Source organism: Tachysurus vachellii, chromosome 7 (assembly GCF_030014155.1).
Source record: "Tachysurus vachellii isolate PV-2020 chromosome 7, HZAU_Pvac_v1, whole genome shotgun sequence".
Taxonomy (NCBI): Eukaryota; Metazoa; Chordata; class Actinopteri; order Siluriformes; family Bagridae; genus Tachysurus; species Tachysurus vachellii.
In genome coordinates this window covers 27772084-27794255 of record NC_083466.1, presented here as the reverse complement: position 1 = coordinate 27794255, position 22172 = coordinate 27772084, and the positions used below count along the sequence as shown (strand labels likewise).

Sequence of the window (22172 nt, the reverse complement as noted above, 5' to 3'; positions counted from 1 at the left end):
TTATTTAACTCCGTCCAGGGTGTATCCTGCCTTGATGCCCAATGACGCCTGAGATAGGCACAGGCTCCCCGTGACCCGAGGTAGTTCGGATAAGCGGTAGAAAATGAATGAATGAATGAATGAATGAATGAATTTTATTTAAGTCTTTAATAGGTATACAAACTTAATTTTACAATTTAAAGCTAGATTTTCTATGGCACAATCAGATGGAAACAAACTGACTATTCAGATTAATAAGATTTCAGAACAAACTCTCACTAGCCAGATTATTGGTTACTTTTAATTCTTTGTTTATCTTATTTTACATTCATCATTTTGGCTATTCATCATCCTCCGAAGCTCGTTCAGAAGTGGCCGCCTATGCCTGCAATACTGTCCATACAAGGCCTAATTAAATAAAATAAATTTATAAGTGGGGATAATGGTGCAGCAGGTGGTGTTATCTTTAGAAAGAATATATTGGGGTACTCAGATTTTCTCAGGTATAAGGTAGTGAGTTTCCGAACTTATATCCATCTTCAGGATGCACTTTATGCTGGTTATGGTTGCAGTGAATCTGGAACCTGTCCTGGAGACACCCAGGAGCACATCCAGGACATCCACATTCAGGAAGAAACTGTGAAACTTCAAAAAGAGAAAAGATCTTATTACCTACAGTAACTGCTCTGTTACTATTATGCTTTGCAATGTGAACCATCTCACTGCAATTCCATTCTTAATCACAATAACACTAAACTATTGTCTTGTTTTATTCACTTATTTGTGTCTAATCTATAAAAAGAACTCTGCAGAAATAAATAGCCTGGGACACTGACACACACATGGCAGAGATAGTTTTAAATGCGTGAGAACACAGACAAGTTGATGTAACCCGTGTGGCTCGCTTATGCCTGGCGTGATGTGCGGCCAGCAACACCGGGTATTAAAACTTGGTCTGCGTTGTGTTACGTTGTGTGATGCAAAGACAGACACGGGATAGCAGGCAGCCGATTCACTGGATCTTTTTTACTGTTTAACAGAGACAAATAAGCAGCCTCAGATTGAGTGGCCCTTATAACACTCTCTAGCATTAAATCACATTTCAAAAGGGAAGAAGCATAAGAAAATGAACATAAAATAATATACAGAAAACATACCTGTTTAACAGAGACAAATAAGCAGCCTCAGATTGAGTGGCCCTTATAACACTCTATAAAACAAATGATGCACCTCCATTACCATGTGCTGGTCTCACATAAAAGACAGAAATATACCTCAAAGAATGTAAAATGATGAAAATAATGCCAAGGATAGATAAAATAGTACTTTACACAAATTTGGGTGAAAATACCAATATAAAGGATATAATTAAAATAAGGATTACATAAAATTAACAGGATGACAAAAGAAACCTAGCTCTTCCATTAAATCACATTTCAAAAGGGAAGAGGAGGAGTTAGGACAGGAAATTAGGTCATACTGTGACCACACAACACTTAAAGGAGAAGTGCACCTTTAGATCAGGTATCATAAAATGTACAAGAGAACAATTTTGTGTGAATTATAACAATATTTAGCTGTATACTTTGTATACCTGTTACACTCACCCCCCAGAATTTACACAAAATTCCACAGAGGACAACAAAAACAAGAGCACAGGTCCTGAGAATGACATGGTCTACACTCCAGAAAAAAACAGTGAAGACTATCAACATGAAAAGTTACCCAACTAAGGGATACAAATATGAAAGAAGTCGGCCAAACCACTACACATGTTGTAGGCATACCAAAGTGCCTTTTACACTTTGAAAAACTCAGACCATTTGCTTAAACAGAACACACATGAGAAAAAAAACAATACATTACACTCAGTAGTATCAGAAAATAATGCAATACACAGATTCAAACTTGAATAACAGGAGATATGGACTCCACACCAAGTAAGGTCTCGAGTTGAACCATTGACTCAATCAGCCTACGAACAGGCCTAATTACTCTACCAAGCCTGGTAACGTAACGATTGTTAGGGCTATTGTCAACCACAGGATCGTACAAATCTGCAGAAACAGGGACAGTAGGTGAAAAAGCACTAGCTACAGTGTCAGGGTCAACAACAGACAAATCAGCTTGTGCTTCAGAAACATCTTGAAAAGAATGAGATGAGACCCAAGAAGCTGTACAATCATCATCACACACAGCAAAGTGAGAAATGACAGATGGCAGAGACTCTGCATGTGACAAACCACCAGTGACAGGTATTGTTGACTCAGCTGCATCACATATAGATCGAGAAGGTGAGGAACAAGGACCAGCACCATCCATTCATCAACAGAAAACTCAAACTCTGTTGTGGGCAAAGGAAGAAAGTTAACTGGCAACAAGAGATTCTGATGAACCACTTTCTCATGACCAGATCTGTCATGGATCTTATAAATGTGCAGGGAAGGTTTGGAAGCGACAATGGAGTACACGGTGGGTTCCCATTTATCGGCAAGCTTCCGTTTACCTCGACAGCCTTTGTTGGCGATACGAACTTGATCACCAATTGACAGAGGTAATCCCTTGACTCTCTTGTTGTATTGGTCAGACTGGTGTTTCTGTTCAGCAGCAGAATTCTTTTGAGCCAGCACCATAGCAGACTTTAGATCACTGACGAGAGATCTAACATAGTCATTGTAATCACAGATTGACTCATCACGCAGCACACTTAGAAACATGAGGTCAACAGGTAATCTCGGCACCCTCCCAAACATCAGGTAAAAAGGGGCAAATCCAGTTGTTTCATGGGCAGTACAGTTATACACGAATGTCATAGTTTGCACTAACTGTGGCCACTTTTGTTTAGATCTGGGTGGAAGCGATCTTACCATGTTACCTAACGTTCTATTGAACCTCTCAGTTCCACCGTTCCCCATTGGGTGGTACGGGGACGTTCGTGACTTGTCGACACCAGCAAGATCAAGGAGCTCTGCTATCAGCTCGCTCTCAAAATTTGCTCCCTGGTCCGAATGAATACGCTGGGGGAAGCCATAAACACAGAAGAAGCCATCCCAGAGTTTCTTTGCAATACTCTTAGCCGATTGGTTCTGGCATGGGAAAGTGTGAGCTAGCTTGGTGAAATGATCCGTGATTACCAAGACATCCACGGATTTATTGTGCCCATCCTCGGCGGCCCAGAAATCAATACAAACTAGCTCCAATGGGGCAGTAGTCTTGATGCTCTCCAAGGGTGCTCTTGCAGCTGGTTCTGGAGTTTCTCAGGACACAACGGGTACAAGTCTTGACGTAATCACGCACATCACTTTCCATCCCAGGCCAATAAAACCTCTGGCGGGCTAAAGACAGTGTACGTGGCTGGCCCTGATGACCAGCCAAATCATGAACACCAGAAAGAGCTTCCTGTTTCAGGGATTCAGGCAGGACAAACTGAATTCTCTTTTGGGCTTAGTGAGTGGATCTTTGATGGCTCTGTACAGAATGCCATTGAGCAAAAAGAGTTTGTACCACTGCTTTAAAATCCTCAATACACGCAGTTCCTCATTCACACGCTCGCGCTTGGAAGGTCTGCGCTTCCTGCTGACATAGGAGGACACCCGTGAAATAACTGCGTCATTGTGCTGCTGACTCTGCAATTCAGACAATGAAAAAGCATGGGTGACATCTTGACAGGCAGGAATTAAAGAGCTCATGTGATCAGCTAGGGATGTTGCTCTGGATACTGCACCTAAATCCCAATCACCACAAGACGACAAGACGGACGACACATCCTCAGCAGTCATAGAAACATCCATTTCAGAAGTGTGATCACGTTCAGTGCCAAGTGTTTGTGGCTGGCACGTGAGATGGAATGCTCTCTGTACAGAATCATCTTCCACACTGTGTACATGTTTCAGCAGCTCGGAGTAAGGCTCGGTCAGAATTTGCTGACTCACTGGCTTGACAAACGGGTCACGACTGAGCGCATCCGCCACAACATTTAACCTTCCAGGGATGTACTTGATCTTAAAGTTGTACAGGGCAAGTTTTGAAACCCAGCGCTGCTCACACGCATCCAGTTTAGGTTGTCATGATGTACGTGAGCGGGTTATTATTGGTCCACACGGTGAACTCATGGCCTTTAAGCCAATGGCTGAACTTGTCACATACGGACCATTTCAAGGCCAAAAACTCCAGCCTGTGTGCAGGGTAATTGGCTTGGCTGTGGTTCAAAGACTTGCTGGCGAACGCTATCGGACGTGCTTTATCCTCGCCAGCAGTAACTTGAGAGAGCACTGCGCCAAGGCCATTCAACGATGCGTCAGTGCAGAGGATGAAGGGATGCTCAAAGTCAGGGTGGGCCAACACCACGCTCTCGACAAGGGCTCTCTTTAACTCCTCAAAGGCAACATTACAGTCAGGAGTCCAGTCTTGAGGGGTCAATTCCCGGAAAGTGCCATTATTATTACGACGACTCGTGCCTTTCACCAAACCTCTTTGACCAGCAGTCAACTTGAACAATGGCTTTGTGATCTGTGAGCAGCCAGGGATGAAGCTTTGGTAGTAAAGAACCATGCCCAGAAAGGATCTAATTCTCTTTGGCGAAGGTGTGCTGCCATCCTCTTTCATTATGTCTTTCTTCTGAAAGGCAGCAATGACTGCAACCTTGTCTTCATCCACTGAAACTCCTGAACCGCTGATCACATGGCCCAAAAACTTGATGGAACGCCTGAGGAAGTGACACTTTTTTGGAGCCAACTTCAAATTACTAGCTCTCAACCGTGCAAACACCACTTCTAAGCGTTTCAATGCCTCCTCCTCAGAACGGGCGAAAACCAGCAAATCGTCAAGATAGCAAAGGAGGCTGGAAAAGTTAAGATCTCCAAATACGCTGAGCATCATGCGCATAAAGGATGCTGGACTGTTACACAGGCCCGGTGGGAGACAGTTATATTCATATAAGCCCATGGGCGTTGTGAATGCTGTGTAATGCCGATCAGATACATGGAGTGGGACGTTATAGAATCCCGATGTTAAATCCACGGAGCTGAACAGAAGATTGCCACCAAGAGCGGCCAGGCAATCCGCCTGATGGGGCAAAGGATGAGCGTCCTTTATAGTCTTTGCATTAAGCCAGCGAAAATCAGTGCATACTCTTAACGATCCATCCTTCTTCCAAACCATTACCAAAGGAGAAGCGTACTCGCTAACTGACTTGCTGATAATGCCTTTTTCTTCCATTTCAGAAAGAACTACTCGCAACTTATGGTAGTGGGCAGGAGGGATTCGGCGGTAGGGCAGACGGAACGGACGTTCATCACATAAATGTATCCTGTGTACAAAGTCCTTCGCCTCTCCACAATCAAGTCTGTCTCTGGAGAAAACGTCACGATAAGACACGATAGCACTTGCCAACTTCTCCTTCCATAAGTCGGAGACTTCACACGCATTGATATTAATGTCATCCAAGCCGTACTCGTGCAATAACCCAATAGGATCGACAGACGGCATGGGCTTGGGGAAAGCTGTCTCAGGAACATCATGAGATCTGCACAGATTTTGTGTGACAGCAACATCCTCTACCGCCAAACAAGGAGACACATCAGCCAGCTTAGCATTGCGACGGAGAATTATTGGAGACTGTGTGGGGTTCAAAATCTTCATCGGCACCCATCGATCACCCCACATAGGGCTCACCGTGCGTCCCACAAAACATGACGGGGCGCTGAACGTGAAGTAGTGGGTTCAACGATGACTGTGCTCCCTGGGGAAACATTAACGTTAGCAGGAAGTTTTCCCCAGACCAGGTGTTCACATCTGGGAAGTAAGGTAACAGCTTGACAGAGCTTCACCGTGCCGAGCTTAACAGGCTGGTGAGGACCAGACCAACGAGAAATACAGCTCAAAAGCTCAAGGAACTCTTCAGACTCAGGATTGCTGTTTTCACATGAAATTACTTCCCAGTACTTCTTTTCGGCTTTCATCTTCTTAAGCATGCATTTGATAACGTTACTGCCGATAATGAACTCATCTTTCTGTCCAGGCACCACTAAAGTAGGAACGATAAACTTGAATCCATAGACTTCGATTTCCAGGTCATAAGTGCACTTAGGCTGAATAGTAAGACCACCACAGCCCACCAGGACCACATTACCAGGAACTACTGAAGGTTGCGAAAGAACTCCTTCGGCACGCAACTTGGATTCACTCTCCGTACTCAGGGTGCAGGCCATACTGCCAGAATCTAGCAAACCATTCAGAACAGACTGGCCACTGACAGTCACAGGAGCATAAAAAAGTTCACTAGCTCCATCGATCCTCTGAGATCCCACATACAGCACCGTTTTATCAGGCGGCTGCAACTTGCAACTATTTACAAAAATCTCATGTGGGTCTGACTCATCTTTTAGGGGAAGAACATCACCACCCATGCTACCCCCTCCCACACATGGGCTATTTAGTTTAACTGAGCAGCAGAAGAACGCGGCTCAAAGCTAGTTGTCTTTCGACAATCACTCTTAAAGTGTCCAGGCTTGAAGCAGTTACGGCAAAGCCTCTGCCGCATGCAATGAGTATGTGTAGTGTGCTCTTTAGATCGACATACTTTACATGTCGGGCTCACACTAGGCCTGGGGTCTGATGTTGTGACGTGACATCCAGGATTGGACGAGGACAGTGAGGCAGTGCAGGGAGACAGAACTTTATCCATCATGCCGACTAACTGTTGCATACTATCGTTAGGTGTAAAAGGGACAGCATTAGGGTTGAGCTGACCATTCAGACATGGTGACTGACCAGAGGAGGGTTCAAGCTGTTTGGGAGAACCCGATTCAGGATCGTCACGGAGAGTCACAGTGTCCTGATGGCAGGCAACCACAGGTGAATAACGTTGGGTTCTAGCAGAATTTCTTTTCAGGTTCCTGCGGTGACAATCTAGCCGCTCTTGAACCTCGGCAGCACTCCACTGTTCAGCAGGTTTGAACTGAAAAGACAAAGCAAGGCCAGGATCTGGACAGTGAGAGACAAACATCATAACAGCTTCAGCTGCAGGATCCTCAACACACTTGTTGCGTCTACGCAAACACTCATCAGCCACATCGATCGCCTTATTCAGCCATATCCAGTAGTCCATTGGACTCTCGTCCAACTTAGGGAGCGTGTTGTAGAAGTCAGCCATAGGCATGTTCGAGTAAGTCAACTCGCTGAAATTACGCTTCAGTATATCAAACACTGTGGCAGGGAGCACTGCAGTAGTCTGCCCTGGGAAGCTACGTAAGGACACTTTGACCACGTCCCTTGCATTTCCGGCCAATCTGCTCAAAATGAGATCAGAAGCAGTTTCATCAGTGCATTTCTTACTGTTCAAATAACTGTACATCATGTCCTCCCATTCGTGCACAGTAAATGAATCACTACGATCACCTCTAAAGAATGGTGGAGGTGTCACATCATGTTGGACAATCACTTTCAATTTTGATGTATCAACGGAGTCATCTGAATGCTGTACATTTGACTTAGACTGCATTTGGCTGGGTTGTTGTGTTAAAGTGAGACTGGCCGAAATGCTCTCACCAATTTTCTGAGCCAAATCAGAAATAAAACCACTTAAAGACTCTGGAGTAAAAACATGATCAGCGTTTGAGCATGCAAAAGGTGTGGAACAGGCAGTAGGGCCCACTGAGGCACCAATGGCTGAATCAGATGCATGTACCTGGTCAATACCTGCAATAAAGAATGCCCTTCTCCTCCCAAAACAGCGAGGTGGAGTTTCAGACAATTTTTCAGGGCGACTAAACACAGCCCCACTACCCCTTGCCACTGGAAACATTGTGTTAGGGTGTTGCACAGGGCTAAAGTTTTCCTGAATATCAGTGTCCTCAAACATGACAACCTGAATAGTAAACACCAAGAGATATGCAAAAAAACGGAAACTAAAAACACTGTATGCAGAAAAAAAAAAAAAATATATATATATATATATATATATATATATATATATATATATATATATATATACTGTATACATACACACTTTACAGAAATGCATGTAACAAGGCCCTTTCAAGCGGTTCAGTGTGACATCTCACGAAGAGAAAAAAAAAAAACTTGTGACAATCACAAAACCCACTCACAAAAAGCAACCGTTCGATTAAAGCCGTCCTACTTGATGTGAGCAGCAGATACAGTGAACTGGTTGAACACAGGTGACGAGATGAAACGAGCTGTGGCCTCCGCATCCAGTGAAACACTCCAGCGATTCAGAACAGCACACCTGTCGTCTGTTGAAGCAGCAACTCGGGCGATCAGTGAACAGCCGATCATGCGAAACCCAAAGGTTCACGGCACCATGTGTAACCCATGTGGCTCGCTTATGCCCGGCGTATAAAAATAAGGATTACATAAAATTAACAGGATGACAAAAGAAATCTACCTCTTCCATTAAATCACATTTCAAAAGGGAAGAGGAGGAGTTAGGACAGGAAATTAGGTCATACTGTGACCACACAACACTTAAAGGAGAAGTGCACCTTTAGATCAGGTATCATAAAATGTACAAGAGAACAATTTTGTGTGAATTATAACAATATTTAGCTGTATACTTTGTATACCTGTTACATTGGCAGTTGTCTGCAAAGCAACGATTCACAATATATAAGATATCAAAACCGTATAAATATACAGAATATAAACTAAGTTCAAGAACTAATACTATATTTAGATTTATTTGTGTTTATCCCTAATGAGCAAGCAACTGTGGCAAGGAGATGAAACCTTGTGAGGAACCAGACTCAAAAGGGAACCCACCCTTATTTGGGTGGTGCCAGAGAGTTTGATTATAAATCATTTTAAATCATCAATCCATTTTCCATTTCTTGTAAAATCATAATAAGTGAAACAGAATTTTAACACAAACATCCCCACCACCATATCCCCGGTCATCTTTTAATGTGATGAGCATAGTTGAGTTGCCATTTAACAACATTTAACCATTGAAGAATATTTCTTTGCAGTTTCCATTGCAGACTTGAAGAAGTACAATGAGGACTTGGTGTCTGAATCATAATTAGCTACATGAGTCTTTCATCAACCGCTTAAAAATGATATCATTTGGCAGCTTATGCACATGCTCAAGAATAAAGAAGAAATGTGCATGGCCTGTAGTTTCATGGACAGTGGCTTTGTCCATAAATGGATCAAACTTCATGGAAATCATGATTTATCAGACCAGACATCATTTTTCCTACTTTCAATTGTACAATTTCTATGAGCCACTTACACAAGCTCATACTGAACAGGAGCAGGTGTAAGATACAAGCTTTTAAAAGAGGTTTTAAAAAAGTAAACAAGTAATTTTTTGAACATCAATGCTATAAAGTATAAAATAATACATGTGAATTAAATGTCATATGTAAACAATTTCTCCTTCATGGTCCTGAATTTAGGTGTATAGGATTATAAGAAAAGATGAAAACTTCTAAATGAAAAAATGGACCATAACTAAACACAATAAACCATCTCTAAACATAATCAATAAACTACTGCTTCGAAATAATCTAAATTAAACCTGCACCAGTCTGGCCACACTCCTGTGCCTCCTCTTTCCATAAAATGTCATAGATGAAAATTACTCAAATTACTAAAATCACTAGATTTCCTAAATAAGATTTAAACTTGTGTGTTCTGTGTTTCTAAAATGTGCTGTTTTCCTTAATAGACTGAATATTCTCCATATTTACATCATGTTCTGTTTCTGTTCCCTTTTTTAGTGCTGATTTCACTCATACCAGTGGTCCAGGCTCAAGGTGATTTATATATAGTTTATCTTTATATTGTCTCCTTATTTGATTTGTTTTGGTGCTGAGAAGGTTGTGTACAATTTGTTTAGTTGGTCCTTGTTTATTAATGTAGTTTTTATAGATCTAACCAAACGATGTCATCATCAGATTTGAATAAATAATTTTACACTCAAATAGTTTTATTCTGCTTAAATGTTGTAATATATTAAATATAAAACAGCACGTTTAATGACAGCAGCACAAGAGAACAACAGATATAAATAGTGCTAAATCAAATACTCCTTTATACCTCTGATTTCTTAATATTAAGCAGGTTACACCAAGTTTCAACAAGTAACAAAAACATGAACTCATGCTCTAAAAATGATATTAGTAGTGTAGACTTGGGAATGACTTTATGTAAGGTTTATTAACAACAGAATGTTTTATAGGGAGTCCTAAAGCTGTGGTGTCCATAAAGCCTGATATGTGACATACAGGGAAGAGGAGACACTCACTGGACTTACAGCTGTTTTATACTAAATTTGTATAAAAATAGTTTATTATATATTATATTAATGTTTTAATATAATTTAATGTTAAAGTCAGTCTGATTAATAGAACACAGTGAACATTAAGAAAGAAGGCAGTAAATCTCACCTTGTGTTGGCTTTGCTATTATCTGATTTATTAGAAGATAATAAGACACTAACACCTCTGGGGAAATAATCCCTGATTCACTTCTGTTCTGTTGGATATATTTCTAGTTAATAATATCTTTGTATTTGGTCATTTGGTCACTCCTCCCTGATTTAATGATGTTGTGATACACAGGAACATCCCAGACATTTTGACCGCTGCTATCTGATTACAAACTGAATTAATTAGACTTATATCTGTTTCTATGTAAAGACTTTACAAAATGAATATCAAATCCTTGGAACAGGATTTAGATCAGACTTAGCTAGAGAAGTTTAGATGTCTTTAGAGCTGCTTTTATCACTGTGTTTGATCCAGTGGCTTATTACCAACAAGACAAGATTACAAAACAAACTATTAGAAATGTCAAAAAAAGAAAAAAAAAAAAAACACTCACAGAAAAACTAAATTATTTCTATGTCAAAACCTAATGATGAATCCAGGCATAGGGATTTCTAAGGATTCTAAATTCTAAGGATTTTTTTCTAGTCTCACATATATTCATTATCAAGCATCTTTATAGAATTACTTACATTTTCAAAACAGCAAAAAGTCAAATTGAACAATAACTCTCAAATATTTGAACTGACATGTGTAGTGAACCTCTATCCATCCATCCATCCATCTTCTACCGCTTATCCGGGGCCGGGTCGCGGGGGCAGCAGTCTGAGCAGGGACACCCAGACTTCCCTCTCCCCAGACACTTCCTCCAGCTCCTCCGGGGGAATACCGAGGAGTTCCCAGGCCAGCCGAGAGACATAGTCCCTCCAGCGTGTCCTAGGTCTTCCCCGGGGCCTCCTCCCGGTTGGACATGCCCGGAACACCTCCCCAGGGAGGTGTCCAGGAGGCATCTGGAACAGATGCCCGAGCCACCTCAGCCGACTCCTCTCGATGTGGAGGAGCAGCGGCTCTACTCTGAGCTCCTCCCAGGTGACCGAGCTCCTCACCCTATCTCTAAGGGAGCGCCCAGCCACCCTGCGGAGAAAACTCATTTCGGGATCCGGGATATCCGGATGGTCCAAAGCTCATGACCATAGGTGAGGGTAGGAACGTAGATCGACTGGTAAATAGAGAGCTTCGCCTTGCGGCTCAGCTCTTTCTTCACCTCAACAGACCAGTATATCGACCGCATCACTGCAGAAGATACACAGATCCGCCTGTCAATCTCCCGCTCCATCCTTCCCTCACTCGTGAACAAGACCCCAAGATACTTAAACTCCTCCACTTCAGGCAGGAGCTTTCCACCAACCTGAAGGATACAAGCCACCCTTTTCCGACTGAGAACCATGGCCTCGGACTTGGAGGTGCTGATTCTCATCCCTGCCGCTTCACACTCGGCAGAGACGAAATCCCGTGGTCCCCAAACCGGACTTCCTCCGGCCCCCGACTGTGCCTAGAAATCCTGTCCATATAAATAATGAACAGGACCGGTGACAAAGGGCAGCCCTGCCGGAGTCCAACATGCACCGGGAACAAGTCTGACTTACTGCCGGCAATGCGAACCAAACTCCTGCTTCGGTCATATAGGGACCGGACAGCCCTTAGCAGAGGGCCCCGGACACCATACTCCCAGAACACCCCCCACAGGTCACCACGAGGGACACAGTCGAATGCCTTCTCCAGATCCACAAAGCACATGTGGACTGGTTGGGCAAACTCCCATGAACCCTCCAGCAACCCGGTGAGGGTATAGAGATGGTCCAGTGTTCCACGACCGGGACGAAACCCGCATTGTTCCTCCTGAATCCGAGGTTCGACTATCAGCCGAATTCTCCTCTCCAGTACCCTGGCATAGACTTTTCCGGGGAGGCTGAGGAGTGTAATCCCCCTGTTTTTGGAACACACCCTTCGGTCCCCCTTCTTAAACAGAGGGACCACCACCCCAGTCTGCCAGTCCAGAGGCACTGTCCCCAGCCGCCACGTGATGTTGCAGAGGCGTGTCAACCAAGACAGCCCCACAACATCCAGAGACTTGAGGTACGGATCTCATCCACCCCCAGTGACTTGCCACTGAGGAGCTTCTCAACCACCTCAGTGACCTCAGCTTGGGGGATCGATGAGTCCTCAACTGAGCCCTCTGCCTCTGCTTCCTCAGTGGAAGACATGTCGGTGGGGTTGAGGAGATCCTCGAAGTACTCCTTCCACCGTCCGAGAATGTCCCCAGTCGAAGTCAGCAGATTCCCACTCCCATTGTAAACAGTGTAAGCAGGGCACTGCTTCCCCCTCCTGAGGCGCCGGACGGTTTGCCAGAATTTCTTCGAGGCCAACCGATAGTCCTTCTCCATGGCCTCACCGAACTCCTCCCAGACACGAGTTTTTGCCTCTGCAACCACCCGGGCTGAAGCTCACTTGGCCCTCCGGTACCTATCAGCTGCCTCCGGAGTCCCCCAAGCCAACCAGGCTCGATAGGACTCCTTCTTCAGCTTGACGGCATCCCTTACTTCCGGTGTCCACCACCGGGTTCGGGGATTGCCGCCATGACAGGCACCGGAGACCTTACGGCCACAGCTCCGCACGGCTGTGTCGACAATGGAGGTGGAGAACATGGTCCACTCAGACTCAATGTCTCCAACCTCCCTCAGGATCTGGTTGAAGCTCTGCCGGAGGTGGGGGTTGAAGATCTCTCTGACCGGAGACTCTGCCAAACGTTCCCAGCGGACCCTCACAGTACGTTTGGGTCTGCCAAGTCTGTCCAACTTCCTCCCCGGCCATCGGATCCAACCCACCACCAGGTGGTGATCAGTTGACAACTCCGCCCCTCTCTTTACCCGAGTGTCCAAGACATACGGCCGGAGGTCAGATGAAACAACCACAAAGTCAATCATCGACCTCCGACCTAGGGTGTCCTGATGCCATGTGTACTGATGGACACCCTTATGCTTGAACATGGTGTTCGTTATGGACAAACTGTGACTAGCACAGAAGTCCAATAACAGAACACCACTCGGGTTCAGGTCGGGGGGGCCGTTCCTCCTTCCCCCCCCAGCGAGGTGACATTCCATGTCCCTAGAGCCAGATTCCGTGTCCGGGGATTGGGTTGCCGAGGCTCCCGCCTTCGACTGCCGCCCAATCCACATTGCACCAGCCCCTTATGGTTTCTCCTGCAGGTGGTGGGCCCACAGGAGATCAGCCCCACGTCACTCCTTCGGGCTGAGCCCGGCCGGGCCACATGGGGTAAGACCCGGCCACCAGGCGCTCGCATGCGAGCCCCAACCCTGGGCCTGGCTCCAGGGTGGGGCCCCGGTTGCACCATACCGGGCGACATCACGGACCTTGCTTTATTTTTCTTCATAAAGGGGTTTTGAACCGCTCTTTGTCTTGCCCGTCACCCAGGACCTGTTTGCCTTGGGAGACCCTACCAGGGGCAAAAAGCCCCAGACAACATAGCTCCTAGGATTATTCAGGTATGCAAACCCCTCCACCACAATAAGGTGACGGTTCAAGGAGGGGAGTGAACCTCTAATGAGAGAAAAATAAAATCAAAGGTGAATTAAGTCCTCTGTCATAGCTGTACTGTATGAAATCAGGTTTTTACTCATTTTTAATAAAATACAGATATGTTCAGATGGTGGTGCAGGATTTGTACAGGATCCATAAAATAACTATAAAATTTGATGTCGGACTGAGGAAGCAAGTATTCCTAAAGGCCGGTATGCCAATACTTTTGGAGGCGAGTGGATACAAGCATGTGCCATCATCCAAATACCCGTGATGCAGTTCACGTCATTGTGCTGAGTGTTTTGATATATCACGTCCATTTTGTGGTAATTTTTTTATTTTGGGGTCAGGGCTGCACGTGAAGTCACGTGACCTCATCCGAATACTCGTAAAGAAGTTCCCCTTATTGCTCTGAGTGTTTTGATATGTCACATGTCAATGTTGTGGAAAGTTTTTTGATTTTGCATATATTGGGGGCAGGGCTGCAGGACAACTGCAGGCTGCAGTCTGTACCCCAATTTAAACCTTTTTGCTGAGTAACAGCAGAAGCTGTAGAAGCTGAGTAAAAGAAGCTGGCTGAGTCTGGTGTAGATAGATCAAAAGCTTGCCGAGCTATAAACCTCTAACTTCTGTAATGGCAAAAAATGGCCACTTTGAGACCCAGTACTGTGAGTACCAGTACTCGTATTGCTTAGAAAAGTAAGCTACGATATGAAACGATTTTAGTGCATGTGGCTCAAAAGCCCTAGGAGGAGTAGCAATTAAAATAATTTTGTCTAAGAAGAATAAGCAAAACAGAATGTTGTCTTCTACAAGACCAACATAATCAGTAAATACAGAGTTTCTACACTTCAATCAGATCATATATTTTGTTACACAGAAAATATACTGAATATCAGTCACGTAAGAAAACATACAACTGTAACATCTTGTATTAAATGTTAAATATAAATGTTAGTTTTAGACACAAAGAATCTGTTAGACACAGTGAATCTACTGCTTACTGTATGTTGTAAGGTGTAAAGAAGCTCTGACACCTTCATCATTTCACACCAACAGTAAAACCCAAACCGACTGTGAGAGTGAATCCTCAGAGCTCCGTCTACACTGGAGACACCGTCACTCTGAGCTGTGAGCTGCAGCAGGAGACTGGATGGGAGTTTCAATGGTACAAAAATAATCAGCTGTTACAGAATCTGAACAGTGTAAAAGTGAACACACTTAATGTTACTGTCGGTAATGCAGGAGAAACAGAGTACAAGTGTCGAGCACGCAGGAGAAATATCTACTACACAGAGTTCAGTGATCCTGTCAAGATTACAGTGAGAGGTACTGTATGTCATGATTTTTTCCTCTTTTCATTACAAGTTTGTTAGAAGGCATAAACATTCTTGCTTAATTATTTTGTATTTATTTTTTAAGTCCAGAAATTTCAGAATAATCTTGAAATACATATGTTTTAAAGTATTTTTCATTTCTGACTGGTGAGATCCAAAAACATTTTGTTTAACACACACACACACACACACACACACACACACACACACACACACTATAACTATGTTTTCTAACCTGAAAGTCTTCAGGAAAGTAAAGTTTATATTTTGTGGTTCTGTGTTTTTATATTTATTTATTAAAATATAGATTAAATTAAATCTTGGTGAGAAAACGTCTGTAATTAAGAACTGTCAAAGATATTTGGGACACGTCTGAGGGCAACCCAGCACAACATGTGGGTTTTTGTTCTGATTCATGTCTTGTCTCCGCCTCTGTCCTGTCATTGGTTGTTGTACTAATGTATCTGGATTATTCTCACCTGTTTTCACTTTCACCCTTGTTTTGTCCGTGTATTTAAACCCCTTTGTTTCACCCTGTATTTGTCTTGTAACTGTTGTTACTACTGTGTGTTTAGTCTGCAGATGTCCTGATCTAGTGTTTGTTTTTGCTTTATTTCTGTCACAGTTTTATAATTTCTTTTTTCTATCTAAATAAATGAACTTCTACACTTGTATCTGCCTCCTACGGTGGCCAAGAAGTGCAAAACACATTAACAAATCCGAAAACACATTAACAAATCCGAAAACAAATGAACAAATCCGAAAACACATTAACAAATCTGAAAACACATTAACAAATCCAAAAACAAATTAACAAATCTGAAAACATATCCGAAAACAAATCCGAAAACAAATTAACAAATTTGAAAACACAAGGACAAGTTAGACAACCCAGAAATGGTAGTGTATTGTTTTTGAATGGAAACTTACTGATCATTGGACAAGACACCTGTCACTCAAGATATATCCACAATAATCCATTCCTTCCATCCATTCCAACTTTTCCCTGCGACAGACTGTTGAACTTCATGTATAGGTTGAGTGACAGGTGTCTTGTCCAATCACAAACTATACCAACCTCTTCCGGGTTGTCTGAAATGTCGTTGTGTTTTCTGATTTGTTAATTTGTTTCCTGAAATGGAAACTTACCGATCATTGGACAAGACACCTGTAATTAAAGATATACAGGTGAATGAAAGGTGTCTCGTCCGATGATGGTAAGTTTCCATTCACAAACTATACCAATCTCTTCCGGGTTGTCTGACTTGTTAATGTGTTTTCGGATTTGTTAATGTGTTTGGGATTTGTCAATTTGTTTTCGGATTTGTTCATTTGTTTTCAGATTTGTTAATGTGTTTTGCACTTCTTGGCCATCGTAGCCTCCAGTCATCTAATGTGACAAGACTTAAACTTTGTTAAAAGAAGAAAAATTATACACAATATACAGTACAATGTGAAAGATTATATTCAGTTCATTTCAGTCTGAACACAACATATATATTGAACAGAATAATAACTTCATCTCCACAAATTGTTATAAAGTGTTACAGGTTAAAAACAAAGTTACTGTAATTAAAAAACATGAAATGCTGCACAAAACCTGCTCCATGATGTAATCATGATTATAATTTTTCATCTCAGCTGGAAACTGGTGGAATTTGTACAAATTATTTAGATAAGGCCATCCTTAAAAATATTCTTGTTTGCCGTAACCCGACCGACCCTGTCAATTTAGGCCCAACTCAATTTTTTTTTTTTCTGCTTTAAAGCCGCCTTCACACTGCACACAACAAAAGACCGCAGATAAACCGGAAGTCATTCATTTCCTATGGAGAGTCGCAAGGTCGCTGCGTGAGGTGCCGACCACCTGCGGATCCGTAATTTTCGGATCCGTTTTGAGCGTTGGATCCGTTAAAAAAATTGAACTTGTGCGACTACACCGCATCCGATATGCCGACCGGATGTGATGTATTCTAATGTTGTCCTATCAGGTTCGTGTGCGCGAGATGATAAGAATTATTGAAAAGTATTAATATTAACTTTAGTAATTTTTAAACTTTACCAAAAACAATCTTTTTGTTTTAAATACATTCTTATTGATAAAAAAGTAATAAATTATTAATATTTATATTGTATTATTTTTAATGTTGTGTCCATGTTTCCTCAAAAATTATTCACGGTCTTTCTGGATTTATTGTTGTATTGATTGTTTGTATTTACTCCTTCATTAATTAATTCCTTCATTCACCATGATAAATGGAGGGAGAATACAGGCTCTTGCTTTTACTCTCTTTTACTGGAGACGCCAAAAAGAAAACATTGCAAATCAGTGTGTATAAAACACCACCTGACTCGGAGAAAAAGTCTCGGTGAGTATCACCGTTTAGTGCAAGAGTTGAGCCTTAATGGAGAACATTTTTGTCACGATCATCTAGTAATGGGTTTTCCGAGACCGCGAGAATGAACTTCTCTCCCATGTTGACGTCTACACGATTATATTGCATATTCCGTGCAACTGTCACTAGGGGGCGAAATCCGACAGTCGTGTCCGTTTGTCGTGTGCAGTGTGAAGGCGGCTTAAGTCCGACCGACTTGCCGGTTGTAAATTTGTGTTAAGACAGACCAATTTTTTTTTACTCTTCAAACAACTAATACAAAAGCAATAAAATAATGTTAATTATATTTTAGTAAGTACTGTAAATATATAAATTGCCTAGGCCTACAGTACATACAAACACAATGATGCGCCCGAAGCCACGGGTTGAAGACCCAGTCACTGATGTCACGATATGCTAATTTGTTTAAAGTCATACCTACGTAATCACCATCACCAAAATTGTACTTTTTTTTTACATTGAAACTTGAAAAAAAAAATATCGACCTACCTACCGACTATTTTTTTTTTACTGTTACTGCAAACCAAAATATTTTTAAGGATGGCCTAAACAACTATTTTTATACAAGTAATTTATCATTTGGTTTTAACAGTAAAACCCAAACCGACTGTGAGAGTGAATCCTCAGAGCTCCATCTACACTGGAGACACCGTCACTCTGAGCTGTGAGCTGCAGCAGGAGACTGGATGGGAGATTCAGTGGTACAAAAATAATCAGCTGTTACAGAATCTGAGCAGTGAACAAGTGAACACACTTAAAGTGACAGTAGATAATGCAGGAGAAACAGAGTACAAGTGTTGGGCATACAGGAGAAACTACTACAGCTATTACATGACACAGTTCAGTGATCCTTTCAATGTTAGAGTGAGAGGTATGTCATGATTTTTCTTCTATTTTTATCAGAGGTTTGTTATGAATAACATCATTATACACCATGAGGACACATTCATCATGATCATTTATATGCTTTATTAATTTTCTACAGTGAGACCTAAACCAGTAGCATCCATAAATCCTGATAATCAGGTGTTCAGTGGAGACACCGTCACTCTGAGATGTGACATACAGGATGAAAGTGTCTCTAGCTGGCAGTACAGCTGGTATAAAGATACTTCACACAGTCCTGTCAGTAGTGAACAGGTGTACAGAATCAGTGGTGTTGAAGTGACCCACACAGGTACATACACTTGTAGAGGAGCAGAGAGAGTAGGCTCACGCTCCTCACACTACAGTGATGTTATTACACTGACTGTATCAGGTGAGTGTGTCAGGTGAAAATGGCCATGGAAATTCTTACTTTGTATTAAATAAAACTAGATAAAAATGATCTTCTATTTCCTGTGTAACAGAGAGACCACAGGCAGTACTGAGTATATCTCCTCAGAGCTGGCTGACTGAAGGAGACTCAGTGACTCTAAGCTGTGAGGTTACAGGCTCCTCTACAAACTGGACATTCAGCTGGTACACAGTTGTTCCCTACAGAGACGGATTAACCGGAATGAATAATAATCGTGGCTATATGGTGTATGTGGAGCTCCTTTCAGACCGCAGCAAAGGATCTGAAGCCAACTACACTCTCAGTCCTGTTGCTCTTAAACACACAGGAGTTTATATGTGCAGAGGAGAGAGAGGAGAACCAGCCTTTCACACACAGTACAGCAATCTACAGCCACTATGGATCACTGGTGAGGAAAATTAACTGTTGTGTTGAAGTGTAGACTTTAAAAGTGTGAATTTAACATCAGATTAATGCAGTATTTATTCAATAATGTGTATAATTAGGTTATAAAGTATGTGTATGATACACATATACAGGATTCAAGACATGGTTAAGGATTTCTGTAGAGGAGGATTTTATTAAAAGTCAGAGCAGGTAAACATTCTGTATGTGACCGAGCATGCATAAATTATTCAGAGATAATGTCTTCAGAAAATGTCTTCTAAACAGATACAGATACAAATAGGTGGTAAATATATTTATGGTATAAAATAAATCATAATCCTGTACATTGGCTCATTTGACTGCTCTAATTGTCTAATTATTTACAGTAGAATCCTGTAAAAGAATAAAACAGCTTTTTTGCTGGAAAATAAATACTGCAATTTACATCACATTACAGTCATTTCTTTGTGTTCACTCAGGACTCAGCCCGGACTTTGGCCACGTGCTTTTGTTTATGTTTTGTGTCACATGTCTGCCCCGCCCTTGTCTCTTCCTCCCCGACTATGCACACCTGTTCCTCATGTGTTGATTGTTGTGATTAGTATTTAGTTGAGCCGCATTGCCTTGAGCAGCGTGGAATCCTCTGTTGTCTTTGTCTTGTCTAGTCTAGTCTGTGTCTCGTGTTTTTTAGTTAATAAATTCTGTTTATTTTAGCAGTCCTGCATTTGGGTCTCTTTTATCCCCGCGTCCCATGACAGAAGTATTCCACCACTCTTATGACAGAGCAGGTTGGCTTCAGCCTGGACCGGCTCTGTGGGAGTATTTTCTTTTTTTTTCTCTGGACTTTTTTTTCTCCTGCCCTGATTTTGTGGTTTTGGTGATATCGGTCCGCATTTTTCCGGTGAGGGACACCGCTCCGCTTCCGGTTCTCCGTGGGGGTGCCACCTCACTTCCTGTTTGCGGGCCATGTCACCAGCCTGAGTATTGTTTTGTTTTTTCGGTGTCCTGCGACATCTCCCCGCACCTGTCTGGTGGGGGGTGTCGCTTCACTTCCAGTTTCCGTGGAGGACGCCACTTCCTGTCCGCAGGGGGTGTTGCAGGCCCGTTTTTTGCCCCATGGATTTTTTTATTTATTTATTTTTTTTGGATTTTGCCCATGTCTCTTCCTCCCTGCCTATGCACACCTGTTCCTCATGTGTTGATTGTTGTGATTAGTATTTAGTTGAGCAGTGTTGCCTTGAGCAGCACGGAATCCTCTGTTGTCTTTGTCTTGTCTAGTCTGTGTCTCGTGTTTTTTTTTAGTTAATAAATTCTGTTTATTTTAGCTGTCCTGCATTTGGGTCTTTTTTATCCCTGCGTCCCATGATAGTGTTCTACCTCATTATTTTGTTTTTTACCACTTTAAATGGCTCTATTCTGTTTAAGGTGAATCTCCTGCAGTCTCTCTGATCATCAATCCCAGCAGAACTCAACACTTTACTAATGACTCTCTCTCACTGAGCTGTGAGGACCAGAGTAAGTCTACTGGATGGACAGTGACACGATACACACACAGTGAGAGAGTGTTAGATTGTTCACACTGGAGATCAGTTACAGGATCTACATGTAACATCAGCTTCCTCTCCACATCCTACACTGGAGTTTACTGGTGTGAGTCTGAATCTGGAGAAAACAGTAATCCTGTCAACATCACAGTGCATGGTGAGTCTTCATGTAGTGTGTTTAATGTTAAAGGAAAAGGGAAAAAAATTCATTACAGAATATTTAGAACTCTGAGATTTCACTTGGGAGAAACTGTTCATGAAGACAAAAACATTTTCTTAAGATTTAGATTGAACACCTATAATTTATCTCTATATCAAAACAAATTTTAGTGATTAGCACGTTTGCCTCACACCTCCAGGGTTGGGGGTTCGATTCCTGCCTGCGCCTTGTGTGTGTGGAGTTTGCATGTTCTCCCTGTGTCTCGGGGGTTTCCTCCAGGTACTTTGGTTTCCTCCCCCGGTCCAAAGACATGCATGGTAGGTTGATTGGCATCTTTGGAAAATTGTGTGTAATGTGTGAGTTTGTGAGAGAAAGAGAGTGTGTGTGTGTGCCCGTGATGGGTTGGCACTCCGTCCAGGGTATATCCTGCCTTGATGCCCAATGCTTAACACAACCATGCTTTTTTTTTTACTTCTTCTTCTTCGCATTAGCACAAGCACATCTCTACATCTCGTAACGTACATATACCATTTAGTGGACATACATGGTAATAGCAATTATATTGTAAGAGAACACATCTTTCCTTTTTATAGAAGAAATAGTTTTTCTGCGTAGCAAAACAGAAATGAAGATAAGTCAGGAACAAGCAGGTATTATTAACTCAGTATTATCAAGAAAATGACTCATGCAGCATGTTCCCTAACACAACACGTTCTTTACATACGTAAAACATAGTCTTTGGCCCAGGCAGGTTTCTGTCTAACTCTGACTGATTTATTTGACCGAATTGGTGTTGTCTAAAGTTGTGTCTCATTTGGAGTAACACTTCCACTCAATTCTGGCATTTCGGCAAATCGTGAAGCATTCCACACTGTACCATCATCAAGCAAGTAGGTGCCGTCATTTTTCTTCTGTATGACTGTTTTTGGTTTTGTGAACTTCAGATCACTTTTCTTTACCATCCAAGGTTTCTTAACATGTACCAAATCCCCTGGTTGAAATTGTGAAGACTTTGCATTTCTTTTGGTATCTGTGTACTGTTTAACCTTGTCTTGTTTGCTTTTTACATGTTGTCGTAACTTGTTTCTGTCTGTTTCTTTTACGGGCAGATCCATCACTTGTAACTTGGTTCTCATACAGCGACCATGGAGTAACTCAGATGGTGTAACTCCTGTGGTGCTGTGAGGAGTACTTCTATAGTTCA

General features: G+C 42.4%; 1 protein-coding gene across 2 annotated transcripts in view; it reads left to right on the top strand.

Moving 5' to 3' along the window:
* LOC132849065 (carcinoembryonic antigen-related cell adhesion molecule 5-like) overlaps positions 1–22172 on the top strand; it is a 272443-nt gene that overhangs the window by 190301 nt on the left and 59970 nt on the right. Inside the window, exons 2-5 of one of the 2 annotated variants that reach the window (XM_060875247.1) lie at positions 9723–9758; positions 14928–15197; positions 18194–18472; positions 18587–18859. In XM_060875247.1, the coding sequence (XP_060731230.1) occupies positions 9723–9758; positions 14928–15197; positions 18194–18472; positions 18587–18859 (858 nt within the window). The remainder of the gene's footprint in view (positions 1–9722; positions 9759–14927; positions 15198–18193; positions 18473–18586; positions 18860–22172) is intronic. The other variant, XM_060875248.1, reaches the window with a different exon arrangement.